Below are 20,474 nucleotides of genomic sequence, written 5' to 3'. Positions count from 1 at the left end.
AGTGTACAATGGTATAAAGACAGCCTCTTCAATAAATGATGCTGGGAAAACTAGACAGCTACATGCGAAAAAGATAAGACTAGACTAATTTCTTCCACCATATACAAAAATAAACACAAAGTGGTTTAAAGACTTAAAAAAAAGAATTGGGAATTTAAAACTTCTAAAGAATAATTTAGAGTATCAGTAGAAAACATGAAATATTTACATGTAAAGCTACAAAAATATGTCTAAGATCTGTATGCTGAAAAGTATACAACACTGATGAAAGAAACTGGGACCCAAAAAATCCAGAATTTACTTATAAAATATTGTGTATTTATTCTTACATGTTTAAACTTCAGTCACCTTCAAAGTACTCTTCATTTGATGCAATACACTTATTGAGACATTTTTCTGCCTGCTCATAACAGTTTTTGAACTATGCAATTTTGATGCCTTTAGTGCTTCTATCATATTTGTTTTACCTCTTTCACATCGGCAAAACAATTCCCTCTGGTGCCTTTTTTCATATTGAGAGGGAACAAAAAAAAATTGTTTCTTGGGGCGAGAACGGGTAAATAGGGAAGGTGGTATATGGGTGTCATATCATTCTTGGTCAAAAACTGCTGAATACTTGGTGTGGTAAATCACCCATGATGAAACATGTTGAAAGAGTCTTCAAAGCCTGTACTACAAAGGGCTCACCCTCCGGAGATAATTCCATTTTTTTTCTGGGTCCCCCGTTGTGTTCATGTCACAAGATGATCTCTATCCATGCAACTCAAACGAAATTCAGCAGGCTTTTTGGTAGATACAAACAAGCTAATTCTAAAATTTACATGAAGTAAAGCATCTGGAATAGGTAAAGCAATTTTGAAAAGAACAACAAATTAGAGACCTCACATTACTTGATTCCAAAACTAGTATTATTGGACATTCATATCATGAACATTAACTTGACTGCACACTTAATATCACACACAAATATTGACTCAAAATAGATCACAGATCTAAATATAAGGACTATAATGATAGAACGTCTAGAAGAAAATATAGAAGAAAAATTTTGTGACCTTGGGTTAGGCCAGTATGTCAAAGTTTTGAGATATTTTTGGCTGTTTCAACTGTGGAGGGGGGAGTGCTACTGGAATCCAGTGGGTAGAGGCCAAAGATTCTCCTAACCATCCTACAATGCATGAGACAGATCACATAAGAAAGAATTATCTGGCTCGAATATCAATAATGCTAAGGTTGAGAAGACTTGAGTTAGGCAAAAGTTTTTTAGATATGATGTCAAAAATCAAGATCCATAAAGAAAATAATAAATTGGACATGAACAAAAGTAAAGTCAAAAGACTGTTACAAAGATGTAAATCTAAGCTTCAGATTTGCATAAAATATTTGGAAAACATATGTATTTATTTGGGAAAGCAGAGTTAAATTATAAATCACAGAAAGGAAGCTCAATAGTATTAGTTATTAAGGAAATATAAATTAAAACTATAGTACAACACTACACATGCACTAGAATGGCTAAAATAAAAAGACTGACCATTGATATACCATATGATTTCACTTATAAGTGGAATCTAAAGAACAAAATAAACAAACAAAATAAACAGAATCACAGATACAGAGAACAGACTGAATGATGCTAGAGGGAAAGGGGTGGGGGGACTGGGCAAAAAAAGGTGAAGTACAAATTGGTAATTACAAAATAGTCATGGGAATGTAAATTACATCGTAAGAAATGTAGTCAATAATATTGTAATAACTATGTATAGTGTCAAGTGGGTACTGGAAATATCTGGGGAACACTTTCTAAAGCTTATGACTGTCTAAATACTATGCTGTGCATCTGAAACTAATACAAAATACTATTGAATGTAAACTGTAATCGAAACATCAAATTTAAAAAAAAAGGATATAAGAAAATTACATGGAACCCAAATGCAGATAATACACTTTGGCCTTAAGGAAACTCATGTAAACCCAACTTTAGGTGAAAAAAAAGAAAAAAAAGACAAAGACTGACCATTGCAAATGTTGGCAAGGACTTGGAGGAACTAGAATATGCATACATTACTTGGGAATTAAAAATAGTGTTAACTACCCAGGTATTCTACTCCTAGGTAGTTACTCAAACAATATGAAAACTTATGTCCACACAAAAACATGAATATTCATAGCAGTTTTATTTGTAATAGCCTAAAACTGGAGATGACCCAAATGTTTAGAATCAGGTGAATCAATAAACCAACTGTGGTATATCCATATAACAGCAATAAAAAGAAACAAACTCTCTTTTTTTTGTACTTTTTAAAAAAATGTATTTATTTGTTTGTTCAAATACATTTGTCTCTGCCTTCCCCCCACCACTTTCCTCTGCCCCCCTCCCCCAACTCCCTCCCTCAATCTTTCCCCACTTCAGTTTTGTCCACGAGTCCTTGATATATGAGAAACAAACTCTTGATACACAGGACAACACACATAACTTCAAAATAATAATGGTGAGTGAAAGAAACCCCTAACCTTCCCCTCGCCCCGCCAAGATTAACTACTGAATGACTCTACTTATGTAAAATTTTAGAAAATGCAAGCTATTTTATAGTGATAGAAATTACCGGGACTCCCTTATACAGGAAAAAATTATTGCTGTCAGTATTGTGCTGGACTGAATTGATGGAAGAAGAGATTCACAGGACAGATGAGTGGAATGGATGAAGACAAGGTTTTGAGTAGAAAACTCTAATAAAAAAAATTTTTTTTTGCTATTGAGTTATATGAGTTCTTTATATATTTTGGATATTAACCTCTTATCAGATAGAAAACTCTAAATGGTAGCATGAAAAAGTAACCAGCTTCAAAACTCAGACAGACAGCCTTCTACTCTGGTCGATGTGTTTCTAAACTACACCTGAAGCCCCACAAATAATGTCAGAACATTGTTGATTTCACCTCAACAATTCTGCAGGGTAAGACTTTGCCCTGTTTCAAGACCAATGTGTCAGTTTAGTAATTCAAATCTATCCTTTCACCTGTTAAAAACTGCCATAGAGAGTCAAATGCACTAAGTAGAATGAATACCTTCAGTGATTTATTGTTGGGAGGATTTAATTCATTATGAATTAAAGAGGACCTATGAGTTGGACAGTCACAGAACTTCTCTGTGTTTTTCTAGTAAAGTGAAGATACATGCATGCCTACACAGAATCCTGTGAAAAGAACAGTGTATTGTTCTTCTAGCCACCTTCCTTTCTTGGGATTTTTGCATATCAAACCTCTCTTTTTCCCCCTCATAAATGTTTTTGTAATACAAAGGTTGCAGAGGGCCCGACCCTCACAATAGCCTTATATAATTTTAAATTGATGACAAAGAAGATTAGAGAGCCTCATCTCTGAACTAATATAGTACCTTGACAGTGAAGGAAAAGAGATCAATTTACCATAAAATGTATTTTCTTTTGTTGCCACTAAAACTTTGAAAAATCACCTAAATATTAAAATATTATCTTGAATAATGCACACCGTTAATATAGCAAACCACCATAACTCTGGTAAGGCTATTTAAATTAAAATTACAAATTTCAAGTTATTTTCCAAAAAATTCACCAATTAAAATAGCATTTTAAATGTAATCAACAAGTTCATGTTTAAGGTTGTTTTCTAATTAATGACAACTAAACCCCTAGTAGTACACTTGGTCCCAAGTAGAAATATCTGTGTTAAATAAAGTAGCACATGTACCAGAGACCATGTGATTTAAAAAAAAAAAATCTTAGCCCTAGCTGGTGTGGCTCAATGGATTGAGCATTGTCCTGTGAACCAAAGGGCCACTGGTTCGATTTCCAGTGTAGGGCACATGCCTGGGTTGTGGGCCAGGTACCCAGTATGGGGCACATGAGAGGAAACCACATACTGATGTTTCTCTCCCTCTCTTCCTCTCTCCCTTCCCCTCTTTATAAATAAATAAATAAAATATTATTTTAAAAAATCTTATTTTAGAATAGATTCAGATCTACAGAGAAATCACAAATACAGTATAAAGAATATTTTATTTTAGATTACTGTTTTCAAATATTTTATTTTCTTTTTTTAGAGTGAAAGGAGAAACAGAGGGAGAGAAACGTGGATGTGAGAGTGAGAGAATCATCAAACTGCTGTCTCTCGTTTGTGCCACATGTGTTGGACCAGGGGCTGAACCTGCTACCCAGGCATCTGCCCTGTGACCTTTTGCTTTATGTGACAATGCCCAACCAATTCAGCCACACAGGTCAGGGCAGAATCATTTGATTTTTAAAATTCAACCTCCTTGATCATGAAGGGGCTACTATCAGCACAATATCATCCTTCCCGTGTATCAGAGCCAATTTTATCAGCTAAGAAGGAGAGTCAAGTCTCTCCTGCAGCTAGAGTAACAGATACCTCAATCCAACCTGATTTCATCTAAGTCCTCTGTCTCCTTTACAAGCAACCCAATCCTAAAATGTCATTGCTAACAACTTTCCCAACTTCACTTTTCGTGAATAGAGGAGGGAAAGGGAAAAGGACAAAGAAAAATTAAAGAAAGAAGACAATTTCCAGACTTTGAAAAAATAGAACGCATTTATTTATTTCCCTTTCATAAATAAATGACATCAATTACACCCTGGATCCAGCTTAAGAAACTTCAACTCTGAAATAGTTTAAAAAAAAACAAACATACCTCAAAATTTCCTAGGAGACTAAGACTTGTTATAGGTGGAGCACTAGAACTCAGAAATGGTTTTTCATGAATTTCTGGATCATCTTCAATGTTTAAACATGGCCGGGGGCTAATAAAAAAATAAAATCAACAAATGGACATATTAACTACAATATTTTCTTTTACTTTTGCACTAAATTAAGATAATCTGATTCATTTTACTTAAACTACCGTAATAAAAATTAATCTAAACAAATTTTAAGATATAAAATATTTAGTTTAATATTCTTGATTAGATTTTATAATCATTGTTAAAGAATTATATTTGATAAAGAAAATACATGTAACATCTAGGAAGGTTTCATGGTGGAATTTATAATATACCACATGGTGGTATCTACTACTGGAAACATATAATGATTTAGTTTCCTATATCAGTCTTCACTTTCAGTTAAAAATGAGAATACGAAGCAAAATTATGTGACTAAAGAATGACAGTATTATATATCAATGTGGAACAAATGCTGAGGCTTTTTTTTCAAAGGGGTATAGGGCAAAAGAGAAGGTGAGTGACCAGAAATATATAAACCTGCCTAAATGTTAAAACCAATGTTAAGGGTTTGTGTGTTATGATGACAATATGTAGTATTAATTTCTCCCTAATTCATCCTTAATAGCTGAATGTGTGCAAGAAAACATTGAAAACGGAAACCAATTGGAAAATAAGATTCCTGTAAAAATTTTTATATTTAGAGCCAACATTTATTATAAAAGGTCAGAATTTTGTGTAATACTATTTCATGTACACAAATAAATTTTAAGATAAATACCTTTTAGATGATAAGCTTTTCAGATGCAGTAATGAAGAATCCAAATCAAAGCAACCTGATTGTGTCTTTCTTTGAGGAACCTAAAGTCAAAATAATCATTTGCAAAATTTATAAAGACTAATTTTTTCTTGAATTGATACAATACTTTCTCAAATGAAAGCTAATTGTATCTTAAAAATAATAAACTTTTCCTCTAACAGCTTACTTAAAATCATGTTATTTATTACATATTGTTTTAATGTTCTTATTTTATTAACTAGTATGGAAAAAACAGGATTAATAAAGGCACTTTTACTAGGTTTGGATTTTTTTTAAAAAGCAAACCCAGTTTTTTCTAAACCCAAATCTTACATAGAATCCCAATATATAGTAAGAAGTTTTTACTTTATATACTTGCATATTTTGGGAGCAGAAATATAAGATATATAACTTTAAAATAAAAAGGAAAAATAGAATTAAATGGCAATGGGAGCCTGGGGTCCAACCAGCTGTGTTGCCCCTTTGCCCATCCCTACTACACTACACATTTCCAAGAACCCTGGGGCTTCACAACCAGTAGATTTGAAAAATACTACACTCTTGAGTTTGAAGAACCAAATTATATTTAGGACAAACCACCATCTAGCTCAAATATCCTAAATATGAAAAATCCAAGTGTAAATTAAGGTAAAACCATATACAACATGCAAATTAGGCAGATGTCTCCAGAATTAAATATTAAGTACGTATATAAGTAACTTGAGTGATTAGTATAAGTGGTGACTAAGAAAAAACAGATGCTACTGAAAGTCTAAATATCCTCAATATTTTTGAGAGTTATGTAAGTACACCATGCTATTTTTTGTAGTTGGCACTAACTATGACATTTTCTATGTAAACTCTTCTTCTTCAAGTCTGCAAAAGTCTCTACCTTGATTTCTTCTAATACTGCATTTTCCTTATTGCATCTAGTCCTCCTTTTGGCATTTCTACTAGGCTTAGACTAAGCACCACATTTCATCCTCCATGGCTCTTGCATATTTTACCATCTTGCTCCCTTTCTGAACATTATTCTAAGTGCTTTCTTAATATCTGTCTAATCCATTCACTACATCTCTAGTCAGGTAATTCTAGTCTATTTAATCCATCTATATGTGTATGTACATTGTGTGTATACTTCAATTATAACATTTTCACATTTAGAATTCCTATTTAGTTTTTTTACAAATCCACATGTTCTTTCATCTTAAATCTCCTGTCTTTCATTTATATCTTAGAACATTTTAAACAAATTATTTTTTACTTGCTTTCAGGTTTCTCTGACAACAGAATTACTAAATGTGAATTCTCCCACTTCTTGCTCCTGATTCTTTAAAGTGCTTTGTAATGTTTTTCCTCTGAGATTATCTTCAGCAAGAGTTATTTTCCATGAAAATAAATCCTTGGTGCTGTGGGTTTTAGATGTGAGATAGTTTCATGGCTCTTCTGCTGGGACTCAATGGATTTCACAGGTTTCAACTTAGTTTATGGTTATTTCTTAGCTAGATGTTTCTGAACCTCATAGCACAAATTCAGAATTCCTGTCATGGGTAGCTTAGGTTTAAGTCAAAATTCTTTTAGGGGCTCTTTTCCCACCCACTCTATACCTCCCTGTTGTACCCTTAAGTAAATAGGTGAATTTTTCCCTCCTATCCCACTTCTATAAGGGTAGTTTGCCCATTTCTAGTTTTATGAAAAGTTTGGTTTTTAGGTCCCAACTGTGACTGGAGCAGACTTGCAGCCTTGACTCCTATTCCAGCAGGAGCATTAAACCCTAGTACAGTCTTAAGATCAGATATTCTACCTAGCAGGCCATAATTTGCCCAAATTAGTATTCAGAGGTTTATCTTTCTTGCTCTTACACTATGTTATGTATTTACAAGTTGTTATGTTTTATCCAGGATTTCTATGTTTTCTATGGGAAGAAGAAGGGGGTTTTCTGTTATCAGCTCAATCCTCCATACTAAAAAGAAGTCTATAATGTTTTTTACATCAGAATGATGCTGATAAATGATATGCAAACATTTTAGATATCTTCAAGTTCTAAATATGGGATAAGAGAAAAAAATACTTACAGGACTTGAAAGAAGAGGCAATCCAGTCCGAGGATGAAAGGCTCTGGTTGAGGTTCCATCTAAGGAATGAAAATTATGTTTCCGCCAGACATTTGAATGTTTCAGCGGTACAGTCCTCTGCTGGGAAAAGAATTCGAATTAATAGTAATATGTTTTTAGTCTTAAACTTATTTCTTTTTTATTGTATTTTTTTCCATTGCCATTTATCCTCCTTATACCCTCTTCTACCTACACCCATCCCCCCTTAGACTTAATTCTAATATGTACTGAGGTATTACATTCTTGGTGGTAAAGCTAATGATCTATATATCTATATCTCTACACCCGCCCTCCACATACACACACATATACTGGGAAAAAAAAAAAGCTTTTTTCTGAGATGCTGAATAAACTCAAGTATTCTAAAGAAAGTATGTTCAAATATCTTAACAAAATATGGTCATATACTCAAATTCTAGCATCTAGTTAGCTAATAGTTCTTTTCATTTGTAAAGAAAAATGTACTGACAGGTACAAAAAATAGCATAATATCCTATAATATAAAACTATGTCAATGTACAGAAGCTTATCAGAGGATATAGTTTGGTGGGGGCATGATACAGCAATATAATAAACATGATTTAAAAATATATCTAATGCGGTCACAGTACCATATTTTTGAAGTGATACAGAAAATAGGCTAATTCTTAAAAATGCAGGTAAATTTATACCCAAGGATCAGAAATTCAAAAAAACACATGAATAAAAATCAGAAGTCTAATTTGGATCCTAGCTCTACCACTTACTAGCTTTATGACCTCGGGCAAGTTACTTAACTTCCCTGGGCCTAGGTCTCTCGTTTGTAAACTGGAGTTTATAATAGAACATAATACCTCATAGTGAAGTGGAAGAATTAAGCAAGCCAACATGCGTAAAATACTCAGAAGAGTGCCTGAGCACATAGTAAATGCTGTATGATTAAATTTTAACAAGTTGTATGAAAAAAATGAATCTTAGTGTCTGAAAAATACCATGGTCAATGTGAGCCTCCCTATTAGGTTCCAGAAAGGATCATGAAAACTGATATTCTTAAGGCCAGGATAGGTTTTTGTGACAAAATTATAATTTTAAGAAATTAGAAACTACTATTTGATTAAAGCCATATGTTATAGAGATGAGATCTTCTGCTAAAAAAATATAAATTGGAAACCTGACACGACTTAAAAAAATCTCATGTCCAGCAAAACAAATATAAGTAATAGAGAAGATAAACTAAGGTCATTCAGGTTTGAATAAAGTTTTTCATGTTATAAAAATACAAATTTGTGAAATTACTTTGAGAAATACATAAAATTTGAGCCTAATAACAATGTTCTAAAGTTAAAAAGTGGTTTGGTGAAAAGTCAAATAAAATGGAAATAAATCTTTTATTTATGTAGTGCATTATAGGTTTACAAAATATTTTAAAATATATTGTTTGATTGTTACCACAACTCTGAGATAGGCAAAAGAGACTTATCATTCTTATTTTAAAATTAAGGAGTCTGAGCTTCTGGTCAAGATGGCGGCAGTGGTAAATTAGAATTGCCTCCTCACACAACCACATCAAAATTACAGCTAAAATACAGAACAACCATCACTCAGAATCATCATAAATCGAGTTGAATGGAAGTATGACAAATAAAGAACTAAATAAATCTCATCCATCCAGATTGGCAGAAGGGACAGAGACACGGAACAGGCTGGTCACGCACCTGCGTGTGGTGGATAAAAATTCAGGAGGGTTATCTCAGGAGCAAGGAGTCCTAGCCCCACACCAGGACCTCCAGCCCAGGGTTACAGTGCCAGGAAGATTAAGTCCCCATAACCTCTGGCTGCAAAGAACAGCAGGGGTTGAGCTGCTGAAAGAAGCTTCTGGAGTGCCAAGCAGTTGCCCCTAAAAAACCCACACACGGACTTATGCAGGTTCACTACGTCTGAGCTCCAGCACCAAGGTAGCATCTTGAAAGGCACCAGTGGCATACAGGGAGGAAGTGAAGTGTCTGGCATCAAGGTGAGAGCTGGGGGACAGCTTTCTCTCAGACAGAAAGGTGGGCAGAGGCCACTGTCTCTTTTATGAACCTCCCCCCCCCCCCCCCCGCACAGAACAACAGAGCTGCTGGGCCAATGCTGTATCTGAGAATCCATCAACTTGGTTAATACTGTTTACCCTGCCCTGGAGACCCCCTGAGACTCCTTCCCACCCAAATAATGGGCCAACCCAAGCTGTTTTCCATACGAATGGTTGATCTTGATTCATGCTTCACAGTTTCCTAAATCCTCTCAAACAAGCACCGGCTGTCTCAGTGAGCCCCTAGTCCCAGTACCTCTAGCTAAGTGGCCCCAGCCCCAGCACTAGCAGCAGGCAGCCTAGGTTCACAGCTTGGCTTTGCCTGGGAATCTCCAAGCCCAGCACAATAGCTGCCATCTCAGACTGCTTCATAGCTCAGGCAGGGTGGTTCACGGCAAAACATAGGTATGGACTGACCGTGGCCTGCATCACCTTGGAAACCCAGAGCCTATGACCCAGTGGACAGCTACAGACCACGATGGGTTATCACCACCTTGCCCACTGCACAACTGATCCTCCAAGGAGGATGGAGGTTGGTAGTCAGTGGTCACAGCCAGTCCTTGCAGCTGACTGGCCTGGGTAAATCCCTCTCATTGTCTTGGTAACATCAATCAAGGCCCAACTACATGAGGAGGGTGTACTCAGTCCATACAAAAAGCACACCTTAAGTACCCAGCTTGGGTAATGGGGAGGCTGTGCCACTGGGTCCTATAAGACACTACAGAGGACACACTACCAAGACAGGGAATCACAGCAGCTCTACCTAATAGAAACAAACACAGGGAGGTTGCCAAAATGAGGAGACAAAGAAACATGGCCCAAAAGAAAGAACAGAACAAAACTTTAGGAAAAGAACTAAACAAAATGGAGATAAGCAATCTATCAGATATACAGTTCAAAATACTTGTTATAAGGATGCTCAAGAAACTTAGTGAGGACCTCAACAGAATAAAAAAGATCCAGTCAGAAATGAAGGTTCACTAATTGAAATAGAGAACAATTTACAGGGAAACAACAGTAGAGTGAATGAAGTCAAAGAATCAAATCAATTATTTGGAACACAGGGAAGCAAAAAACAATCGGAACAGAAAGGAGAACCCCTTCCCCCCAAAAAGAGTGAGGATAGTGTAGGCAGCCTCTGGGACAACCTCAACCTATCCAACATTTGCATCACAGGGGTGCCAGAAGAAAAGAGCATGAAATTGGAAATTTATTTGAAAAGATAATGAAAGAAAATTTCCCTAATTTGGTGAAGGAAATAGACATGCAAGTCCAAGAAGCACAGAGATCCCAAACAAGATGGACACAAAGAGGCCCACTCCAAGACACATCATTATTAAAAGGCCAAAGGTTAAAGATAGAGAATCTTAAAAGCAGCAAGAGAAAAGAAGTTAGTTACCTATAGAGGAGTTCCTATAAGACTGTCAGCTGATTTCTCAAAAGAAACTTTGCAGGCTAGAAGGGACTGGCAAGAAATATTCAGTCATGAAAAGCAGGCACCTATAGCCAAGATTGCTCTACCCAGCAAAGCTATCATTTAGAATCAAAGCGCAGATAAAGAGCTTCCAAGACAAGAAAAAAAATTAAGGAATCCATCATCAAACCATTATTATATGAAATGTTAAGGGGACTTATTTGAGAAAAAGAAGATAAAAACTATGAACAATAAAATGGTAATAAATACATATCAGCAATTGAATCTAAAAAACAAACTAAGCAAACAAGAACAAAGTCAGAATCATGGATATGGAGGGTTTTGAGGGTTGCCATATGGGAGGGGGATGTGGGGGAATGGGTGGAGAGGGGATTTAGAAGTAGAAAGAGGTAGTTATAGAATATCCAGGGGGATGTAAAGTAAAGTACAGGAATTGGAGTAGCCAAATAACTTATATGCATGACCCAGGGACATGAACAATGGTGTGGGCATTGCCTGAGGGAGTGGGGGATGCTTTATGGAGGGGAGCAAAGAGGGAAAATTAGGACAACTGTAGTAGCATAATTAATAAAATATAATTAAAAAACTAAAATTAAGGTGTCTGAGGTTTTTAGAAGTTATGTGACTTATTCAGGGTCACTCAAGGACCAACTGTGAAGTCAAGAATGGAACCCAGGTATTTTGACCAAGAGCCTAGTTATTTCACTATAGATATTCCTAAAATCCTTATCTGAGCAGTGGCGTAACACAATGGGTACACTGCCAGAACAACTAATAATACATTAAATTAAAATAAATTTTACTTCTGACTGTGATTTACTCTCCAGCAATTGTTCATAAAACTGAAATAAACAAAAAATGGCAACAGGAAGAATTTACCTAGCATTTGCTCTTAAGTGAGTGGGCTATTTCCAAGGATATTAATACTAGTTCAAGAGCAGGTTTATTGTATCAGACTGCATGTTCTATAAATAATGGGCACCTAGAGCCTTAATAACTAAACTTCCTGTAAACAAAATTCAAACTATAACAGGTGTTTAAGAATTATATTTGGAATACATTACTTACCAACACCTCTGTATTTTTCAGTCGTTCACATGTAGATAAACAGTCTTTTATGCTCTCTCTCTGAGAACACTTCTGAAATCTTTCATCAATTGGATCTTCTTTCTTATCCTGTTCATTTTTTAATTGGCCTGGCTTTTTGCATTTGAAACCTTCATTGTCTTTATTGAGATAATTTTCTATGCTATTAAGTTGCATATTTTGCTCACACGTTGTAGGCCTTTTGGAGTCTTTATTTGAACAGTTGCTTTCATGTTTGTTCAAATATCCAGACACTTCCAATGTAGTAATTTTTATTTTTGAGTCATTAGTTTTGGAATTATCAAATTGGTGATTGTTAAAAGATTCTGGATTACAATTTTCATTTTTTATTGTTTTTTCCTTAAAATTATCTGTGCAAATCTGTTTGTCAATACTGTTGCAATTTGAATACCGTTTATCATTTCCATTGATAATTTCTTGCTCTTTAAATTGACACTCAGAGAGAGTATTTTCCAATCTGATTGTCAAATCTAAGTTATTTTCTTTGCAATGAGACATATCTGAGGGAGCCAATAAGCTACTGGCTCTGTTCTGTATGCTTTGAAATGTACTTTGGATGACTTCACTAGGATTGTCCTGGTACAAATTTCTTCTTATTTGAGGTTTCAAAGAGGACTTGACTTTACTATTGCATTTAAAAGGACTAAAATATTTAGTATGTATTAAGTTTTCCCCTTCACTGCAGTCTTCTAATAAGGAAAGTTTTGTATTAGAAATGGAAACAGAAGTGTCACCCTTGTTTTTCTTCAGCAAATTTTTGTCTTCATATGAACTCCTAAACACTTTAGAAGGAACCAAAGTCGAGTCACGCATGTTGAATGATTGTGAGGGCATATGTGACGCTGTTGGATCTATATGCTCCAAGTGCTGAGCAATCCTTGCAATAACATCTTGCCGCTCCTGGAGTAATGAGCCTATTAAAGGGTTAGTCTCACCAACAGACCGATGAGAATAAAAACGATTAGAAGTGCAAGTTTCACTTCGGGGAATTTCTGGTTTTACTCGGATTTTCCCCTCATTGGTATCTTCTGAGGATGCAAGCTCTGGACTACCAAATGAAATAGAGAAAGTTTCTTTGAGTTTCCTCACATTTTCATTTTCTTGTGAAACCCGGAAAAGTTTTGAATTCAGTGAACTAGAGTCTTGGGTATTAAATGCATGTCCAGAAACATGTGAGCTGCTTGGATCACAATGAATCAAATGCTGAGCAATTCTTGCAATAACTTCTTGTCGATCCTGAATTAAAGAGTCTATTAAAGGATTAGTCTCACCAACTGACTGCCAGGAACTCTGATGACTACAGACACTGGAATCAATCATTGAAAATGATTTTAAAGTTCTTACTGATGTTTCATGTGACTTTTTATCTCCTTTACCACCGAAGCCCAGAATGTTGGCTTGACAAGTTCCATAGTCAGATTGTCTGCCAGTGCCTGGATGTAGTTTGCCATTTTTGACAGCTGCAGTATATTCTGGAGGTGTGCCATTTTTTGCATGCAATACGCTTTCGGGTGCCATGGTCCAAGTTTGTTTGCTACACAGACGCTGTAAACTGTTTGTACTACACTGTTCTGCTTCATTAGAATTGCGATGCTGATGGGCCTTTAGTTCATGTTCTTGAATTTTTTTCTCATAAAGGCCAATATTACTGTGAATACTACATGTCAAAACTGGGTAATTAGATTGTCTGGGCAAGGACTGAACGCTGACTTTCAAGGCCACATTGTGAGAGACATTGGGAACAGGAAACACATGTTCAATTGGAGTCTGTGAAAAATTCCACTGTAGGTCTACATCAGCAGCACTGATTCTAGAATTACAGAGCAAAATATGGAATCAATGGGTTATAAAATATGTATCATTCCTGTATATTATTTTTAAAAATTTTAAACAGTCATAGCCTTATCTTTGCATTAATTACTATTGAGATTTTACTTTTAGCTATTTTGCTATGCAAGTTATTCTGATAATACCAACATATGAAGTCTAACAGATTATGATCTTTTTAAGAACCCTAAAACATGTAAGCATTAAAACTCAAGAATATTATAATTTCAAAGTACTTGTCAAAACAGAATAAAAGGACTTTGTACTTGCCACTAAATAAATGGATTCAGCAAATTCTGTTGTGGAAGGTGACTAAGAAATAGCTATCTCATGGCCACCTACCTAAAGAGACATTTAGATAGGTCAGCAGTTTGTATGTGTATAGTTATTAAAATGTCAAAAATTAAGTCTACCATTATGGAAATTCAGCAGCCTAAAAAGTTTTTCTACTTTATTTATTATGGCAGCACTAAGTCCATTGTTGGTTCTATAAAGTAAGCATACAAGTTCTCTGAAAACTATTCCACACTAAATTTAAATCAAGAAATAAAATTCATACTTACTCACATCTACATTTTTCTAACTTGTTTTGAGAAAAATGTGAGTAAATCTTATCTCCTTATATGTAGAAATGAAGGAAATATACTTAAAAGGTAAAATATCATTCAGTAGCTAACCAATGTAGTTGAATATGTAGTCCTTTTTGTGCCTACACATACCTGTAAAGAATATTTCGTGGAATAGCACCATGAGAAACACTCAGCCAAGCACTCAACTGAGAAAAAAACACAAATGAACGGACAGCCAATAGAAGAGTCTTCTCTTCAATAAATCGATCGCCATTTCTAAGGAAAGTAAAAAAAAAAAAAAAAGAGAGAGAGAGAGAGAGAAAGAAAGAATCATCTAAATACCAGCAAGTACAAAATGCCTGAATTTTAGAAAGATAGAAACTGAAATGAATGTATCACTTAGGATATCTACTTTTAACAGTGTAGGAATGGATTTACCAGTGTCACTTAAAGTCTTATCAGTACTAAATATCTAGATTTTACTACATAAATAAAGGGATTCTAAAATAGGATATATTATTAAAATAATTTATAAAAAGTTGTGGAAAACCAGATTTACCAAGAACAACTTCAAACTCAGTTCTACAACTTACTGTCGAGGAACTGGCTCCAATACCCATCTTTCTAATAATAATGCATCTTGCTTAATTGCAGGATCGTTGAGATCAATCCCATCTGTGGTGGGTCCATCATCGCTGTAGCAGCAGTCTGGCAGGAGCATAACTTCTACCATGATTGGAAGGTTATTCTTCCACAACAATGCGACCTCAGACCTGGTTCGTCTGGCTTGGCGACACTTAAGAGAAAATGAATATAAGTAAAATGTCTCAATAACCCCCACAATTTTATATTTTAATTTGAAAATTATAATGGTAAAGTACACACTGTACGAGAAATGAGTCATCAGTTGTAGAACTTGCTTAGACTCCTCCATTTACAAGTAGGTTTCCTCATTAAACAATGAATTCACAGTGAATTCTTAAGTGCAAGGATTAGTATTAAACAACACTTACGATGTGTTGACTAACTTTCTTGGGCAGTTATCTCTGCTCTATGGCAAGGTGGCCCAGCCTTGCCTAGTTTGTTAATTACATCATCATTACAGAGGAGATTCATTTTAAGTGAAGACCAAAATATTAAAAAAACTCCTTTTCATTAAATGCTCACCATATACAAGATTTTGAAAGTTTACAATTTTAGACTATATTTAAGAAACTAACTGGGAGAAATATCCTTACCAAAGTATTTTTAACAGTATTTTATACAAAAATATTAGGATGATAGAAAAAAAGGTATCCTCAAGAGGAATATAGAGGGAAATTGGTTAATGTGGGGAAAATAATTATTAACATCAATCTATTAAACAAGAACATAAGGTCGATGAACCAGGGCTGAGATTCTAAAAATTAGGAAAGCTGAATTACAGCAGCAAATATAATCTTATATCTGGTGTGTAAAAAGGCAGGTATGAAATTGTCTGCCCACTAGTCTGGTGATTAGTGAAACTACCTGCTGTGCCTTCAAGAGCCTTGTTTAAGAGCCAAGGTTATGGGCTATAGTCCAGGATTAGGATTTTTTTCTTTATGGCTGAGACTGATTTTATATTTAAATGTGGATATTATAATTGCAGTGTAACAAAGGTGATGACAGAATTTATATAGTTTACATAAAAAATAAACAGAAAGTATTCATCACACAATTCTTACCTGGGCCAGCTTGTCACTACATTCATGTTTGGTAGTTACTGGGTAACAGGACTGTGCTGGAGGGCAATGGAAACTTTCTGAGCGACCTTTTACAGAACATTCAGGTGTTCGTCCTTCTGTTATTAACAAGGCCAAAGAGATCAAGAACTCCTCTGCATCGTATTCAAAATATTCATCTAGAGTATCTGGTATTAAAAAAAAGAAAGAAGAATCTTCACTTTAATGTATTCTTGATAAGAAACTCATCGTTTATGCCTAAAATAACTGTCACATTCCATATTCAAGAATACTCGCTAACAAAGAATGAAAAGAGAATAAAAATGAGGCAATTAAAATATGGTAAACTCTTGATTCAAAAGGTACACAGAGTCAGGAGATGATGAATAATACAACATCCCAGTTAAGACAAAGCTGGTAAAAATTATGACATCAATTGGTTTTATGTAAGCTTCAGTTAAAATACTGAATATTTTAGGAAGACATTTTTAAGTCTCTAAATAATTATGTTTTTGGATGTCAAGTACAACAATTTTCACACACAAAAGTTCACCAATAGCCAAAGGTTAAAATGTTTTCATCATATTTTTTTAAGATGTCTTATTACCATTATTAAATACTAGAAAAAGACGCAGATCCAAGTGCAGATTTCTTCCCTTTTCTTCCTTCTCCCTTCCTTAACTAGTTCCTTGTTCTTGCAGCCCCAATTCTATGATGTGATCATTTGTAGCCTTTCCTATATAGTAGTAGTAGTTTCAGAGGGAGAAATGCTATAATTATCCAGCAGGAGATGCAGGCCTGAATTGCAATATATGAATTGTGATTTTTTATTTTTATTACTATGCTGTTCCAAACAATCTAACCTGCAGATATTTTTACTTATGTGCGGTAATTTTAAAATTTCTCACAAGTGCTTTAATTTTTTAAACAATTTATTTTCAAAAACTGTACATGCCTCACAGGTTGAATATGCATACACATATACACACAAAATTCAATTTGTTGTACTATCCAATTAAATAACACATTTAAAAAAAATTCTTGCCTGAGGATATGTTTATTGATTTGAGACACACACACACACACACACACACACACACACGTAGCGAGAGAGAAGGAAAGAGAAAAAGGGAGTCAATAAGTTAGAGAGAGGGAAGACCTGGATGTGAGAGAGAAATATCTGTCAGTTGTCTCCCGTACATGCCCCGACTGAGGATCAAACCCAGAACCGAGGTATGTGCCCTGACTGGGAATTGAATCTGCAACCTGTTGGTGTACAGGATTACGCTCCAACCAAGCCACCTGGCCAGGGCAAAGCAACACATAACTTTAAGTACCTACCACACTGTATTAGGTCACAGAGGGACACAGAGTTATATTTTACATATCTCCTCATCTCAAAGACTTTATGATTCAGAGATGATATTAAAAACAAATAGCACACTGTAACATTTAATATATTCCAAAGAAATTCAGAAAACAGTGGTAAAATTTTGCAGAAGATGTAGTTCTTGAGCAGAACCATGAGAGAGAAAGTGCAACATGAGTAGAAAATTTGTAGAGAAAATGTAGAAAAGACAGGACTGGAGCTAGACAGTAAACAGCCTTGAAAGGTATGATGAAGAATGCCTATTCAAGAAGGTTTATCAGGAAAAGAAGGAGCCTTGAAAGCCACCTTTATTTGGAAAAGTTTCCCTAAATAGACCATTTGTAACACATAAAATAAAAGCTAACAGTAATATTGTCAAGGCATTGCCAGTTTTAAGTACTTGCTATATAATAACTTCATTTAGTTTTTGGAAGGGCTCTAGAAGGTGAGGACTCTTACTACCATTTTACAGAAAACTGAAGCATAGAGAGGTTAAGTAACCTGTGTAAGATCACTGAGCTAAGAGATAGCAAAACTGAAATTTCAACCTATACAATCTGGCTCTAGAATCTGGGTTCTTAACCACCCCATACATGTCTTCTTTCATTGTGGCTATAAATTTTGCTTTTACATACTTTAATATTATGTTTATAAAATAATGAAAATAATATGTATTTGACATATATTTTAATAATATGTTTTGGAATATTTATGGTATAGAATTAGTTTCCAGAAATAGCACTCTGATTTATAATAGTGTCAAAGGGGTGGGCGGGGGGAGAGGTCTCAACTTTCAACTCTCCTCCAGGAACCAATGTGTCCATAAATCAAGGGTTTTCTGTGTTCTCCTGGGACTCACTGAATTAATCACATCCTTCAGAGGGGTGGCAAAAGATATAAAAAAGGATTCCACTCAGTCTCTTCCTCTGGGGGTTCTGCAGGTTTTCAAGGCTAGCTCAGGCTTGCCATGGGCTACGTGTGATGATTTCAGCTCCTGGGATATTTCTCTGGGCTCATCCTGTTCTTCCCCTCAGCTTGTGGGACAATCTCAGAGAGCTAAAAACCATGGCAGAGCAGTGGCTCCTGCTCATGGAATGCTGAGTGATGCCAAGCTGTTAGCTACTCTGTGTGAGTGCTAGGGATGGCCCACAGCCTAAGTAATGTCTCATATTTATGTGATACTTAAAACAAACAAACAAAAAACCAAAACAACAAACAAAAAAACCCTTGGCATTTCTACGACAGAAAAAAACCACCAGGTCAGATTAGGAAGGGGGAAAGGGCATGCAAAAAAAAAAAGGAGTATGAGAAAGTGTTTTTGTTGTCTTTTGGGCTACCTGGACTCCATCACTTGTTATCCCTATGCCTGCAAAATTGTAATTCATTTCCAAAAGCCTAGCAAGAATGACTCACTTATACACTAGGAATCAAGTTTAAACTGATAACAACTGAACTGCTATGAAAAAGCACTTTTGCCCTGGCTGGTGTGGGTAAGTTGGCTGGGTGTCCTTTTGCAAACTGAAAAGTCGTGGGTTTGATTCTTGGTCACGGCACATGCTTGGGTTGCGGGTTTTGGCCCCATTTGGGGTGTGCACAAGAGGCATTTATGTTTCTCTCCCTCTCTTCCTTCCTCCCTTCCCATCTTTCTAAAATCAGTAAGAGAAAAAAGAAAAGAAAAAGGACTTTTAAATAATATAACTTTTGACTAAAATTTGGTCATTACTCAGGTGCTAAATAAACTAAGAAAACTCCAAAACCATGATCTGAGATTCTTTGGATTACTTATTTAACTTAGCTGGAGTAGTGAATACTTAAATGAAAAATCTGAAATAAAGATTAGAGATGACAATAGTTATTTATTAGTTATCTATGTAAATTACATAAGCATTGCAAGGAATAGTACAAATTATACAATGGCATCATGAAACACATAAAATACTCCTAACTGCATATGGCTATGTGATGACAACTTTTAGGAATTTGTCAGGAAAAATTAGGAATTTGTCAAGTGGGTGTCTGAATTTTAATAAATGAAAATACTAAATCACTGTAGTCATTGGAAAAGTTATACAGTTAAAATTTTGATAATGTCAACCTCTAAAACACCAGAGAGCAGAGTTTACTGTAGTAAAGAATATGACTAGTAACTGGGAAATATGTCATGCTAAAGAAAATTCAGTAGGTATAACTTGACATTTTGATACGTAACTTACTCCAGAAACAAGTTATGGTTTTAGAGTCTCAAAAACAAATTACATTTACAAAAACAAGAAGTGTTTCAAATATAGACAAATGTTGTTAATGTTAGCTACTCGTTACACATTTTACAACAGATAAATTATTTGATGTAAAATACATCATTGAAGAAAACAGAAAGAATATTATAAGTTTTCACAGGCTATGAAAGACAGATCATTGGAGACTGAGAATTAATCAATCAAAACATAGTTCCATAGTCCTTCCTTCCTCAGTGAGGACTGTGCTTACACCAGTTTGACTGGGAGCCATGACTGGATTGGCTGGGGTTTTTTTCGCAGCATGCTCTTCTAGCTCTGGAATTTAGCCATATTCTTAAAGGTCCTCATTTTTTCTGTCCAACAGAAAAGGTGAACAATTTGGCCACTGGAAAAACTTTGGACTATCAGACTGAGCCACGGATGAAACGACTAATTTGGGAAGTAAACTCTTCATCATGGGTGTTCAAGGACAGGTTGATAAGCAACTGCCAGGGTTGTCACTGAAGGGATTTTAAATGTTTATACCAGTTTTAAAAATTGGAATAAATT

At 35.2% G+C, this 20,474-nt stretch overlaps 1 protein-coding gene across 4 annotated transcripts in view; it reads right to left on the bottom strand.

Moving 5' to 3' along the window:
* The window catches only part of ATOSA (atos homolog A), a 92,524-nt gene that overhangs the window by 15,987 nt on the left and 56,063 nt on the right, over positions 1-20,474 (bottom strand). For all 4 annotated transcript variants that reach the window (XM_054565407.1, XM_054565408.1, XM_054565409.1 and 1 more), the window contains 7 exons: positions 16,323-16,507; positions 15,210-15,412; positions 14,767-14,892; positions 12,182-14,030; positions 7,590-7,709; positions 5,497-5,576; positions 4,688-4,796 (listed from right to left, as the gene is read on the bottom strand). In XM_054565407.1, coding sequence (XP_054421382.1) covers positions 4,688-4,796; positions 5,497-5,576; positions 7,590-7,709; positions 12,182-14,030; positions 14,767-14,892; positions 15,210-15,412; positions 16,323-16,507 — 2,672 coding nt within the window. The remainder of the gene's footprint in view (positions 1-4,687; positions 4,797-5,496; positions 5,577-7,589; positions 7,710-12,181; positions 14,031-14,766; positions 14,893-15,209; positions 15,413-16,322; positions 16,508-20,474) is intronic.

This window comes from Pteronotus mesoamericanus, unplaced genomic scaffold (assembly GCF_021234165.1).
Source record: "Pteronotus mesoamericanus isolate MK-2021 breed Mesoamerican mustached bat unplaced genomic scaffold, CSHL_Meso_final contig_164, whole genome shotgun sequence".
NCBI classification, from domain to species: Eukaryota; Metazoa; Chordata; class Mammalia; order Chiroptera; family Mormoopidae; genus Pteronotus; species Pteronotus mesoamericanus.
Note: the sequence above shows the minus strand (reverse complement) of the source record. Positions and strands in the feature narration are given on the sequence as shown.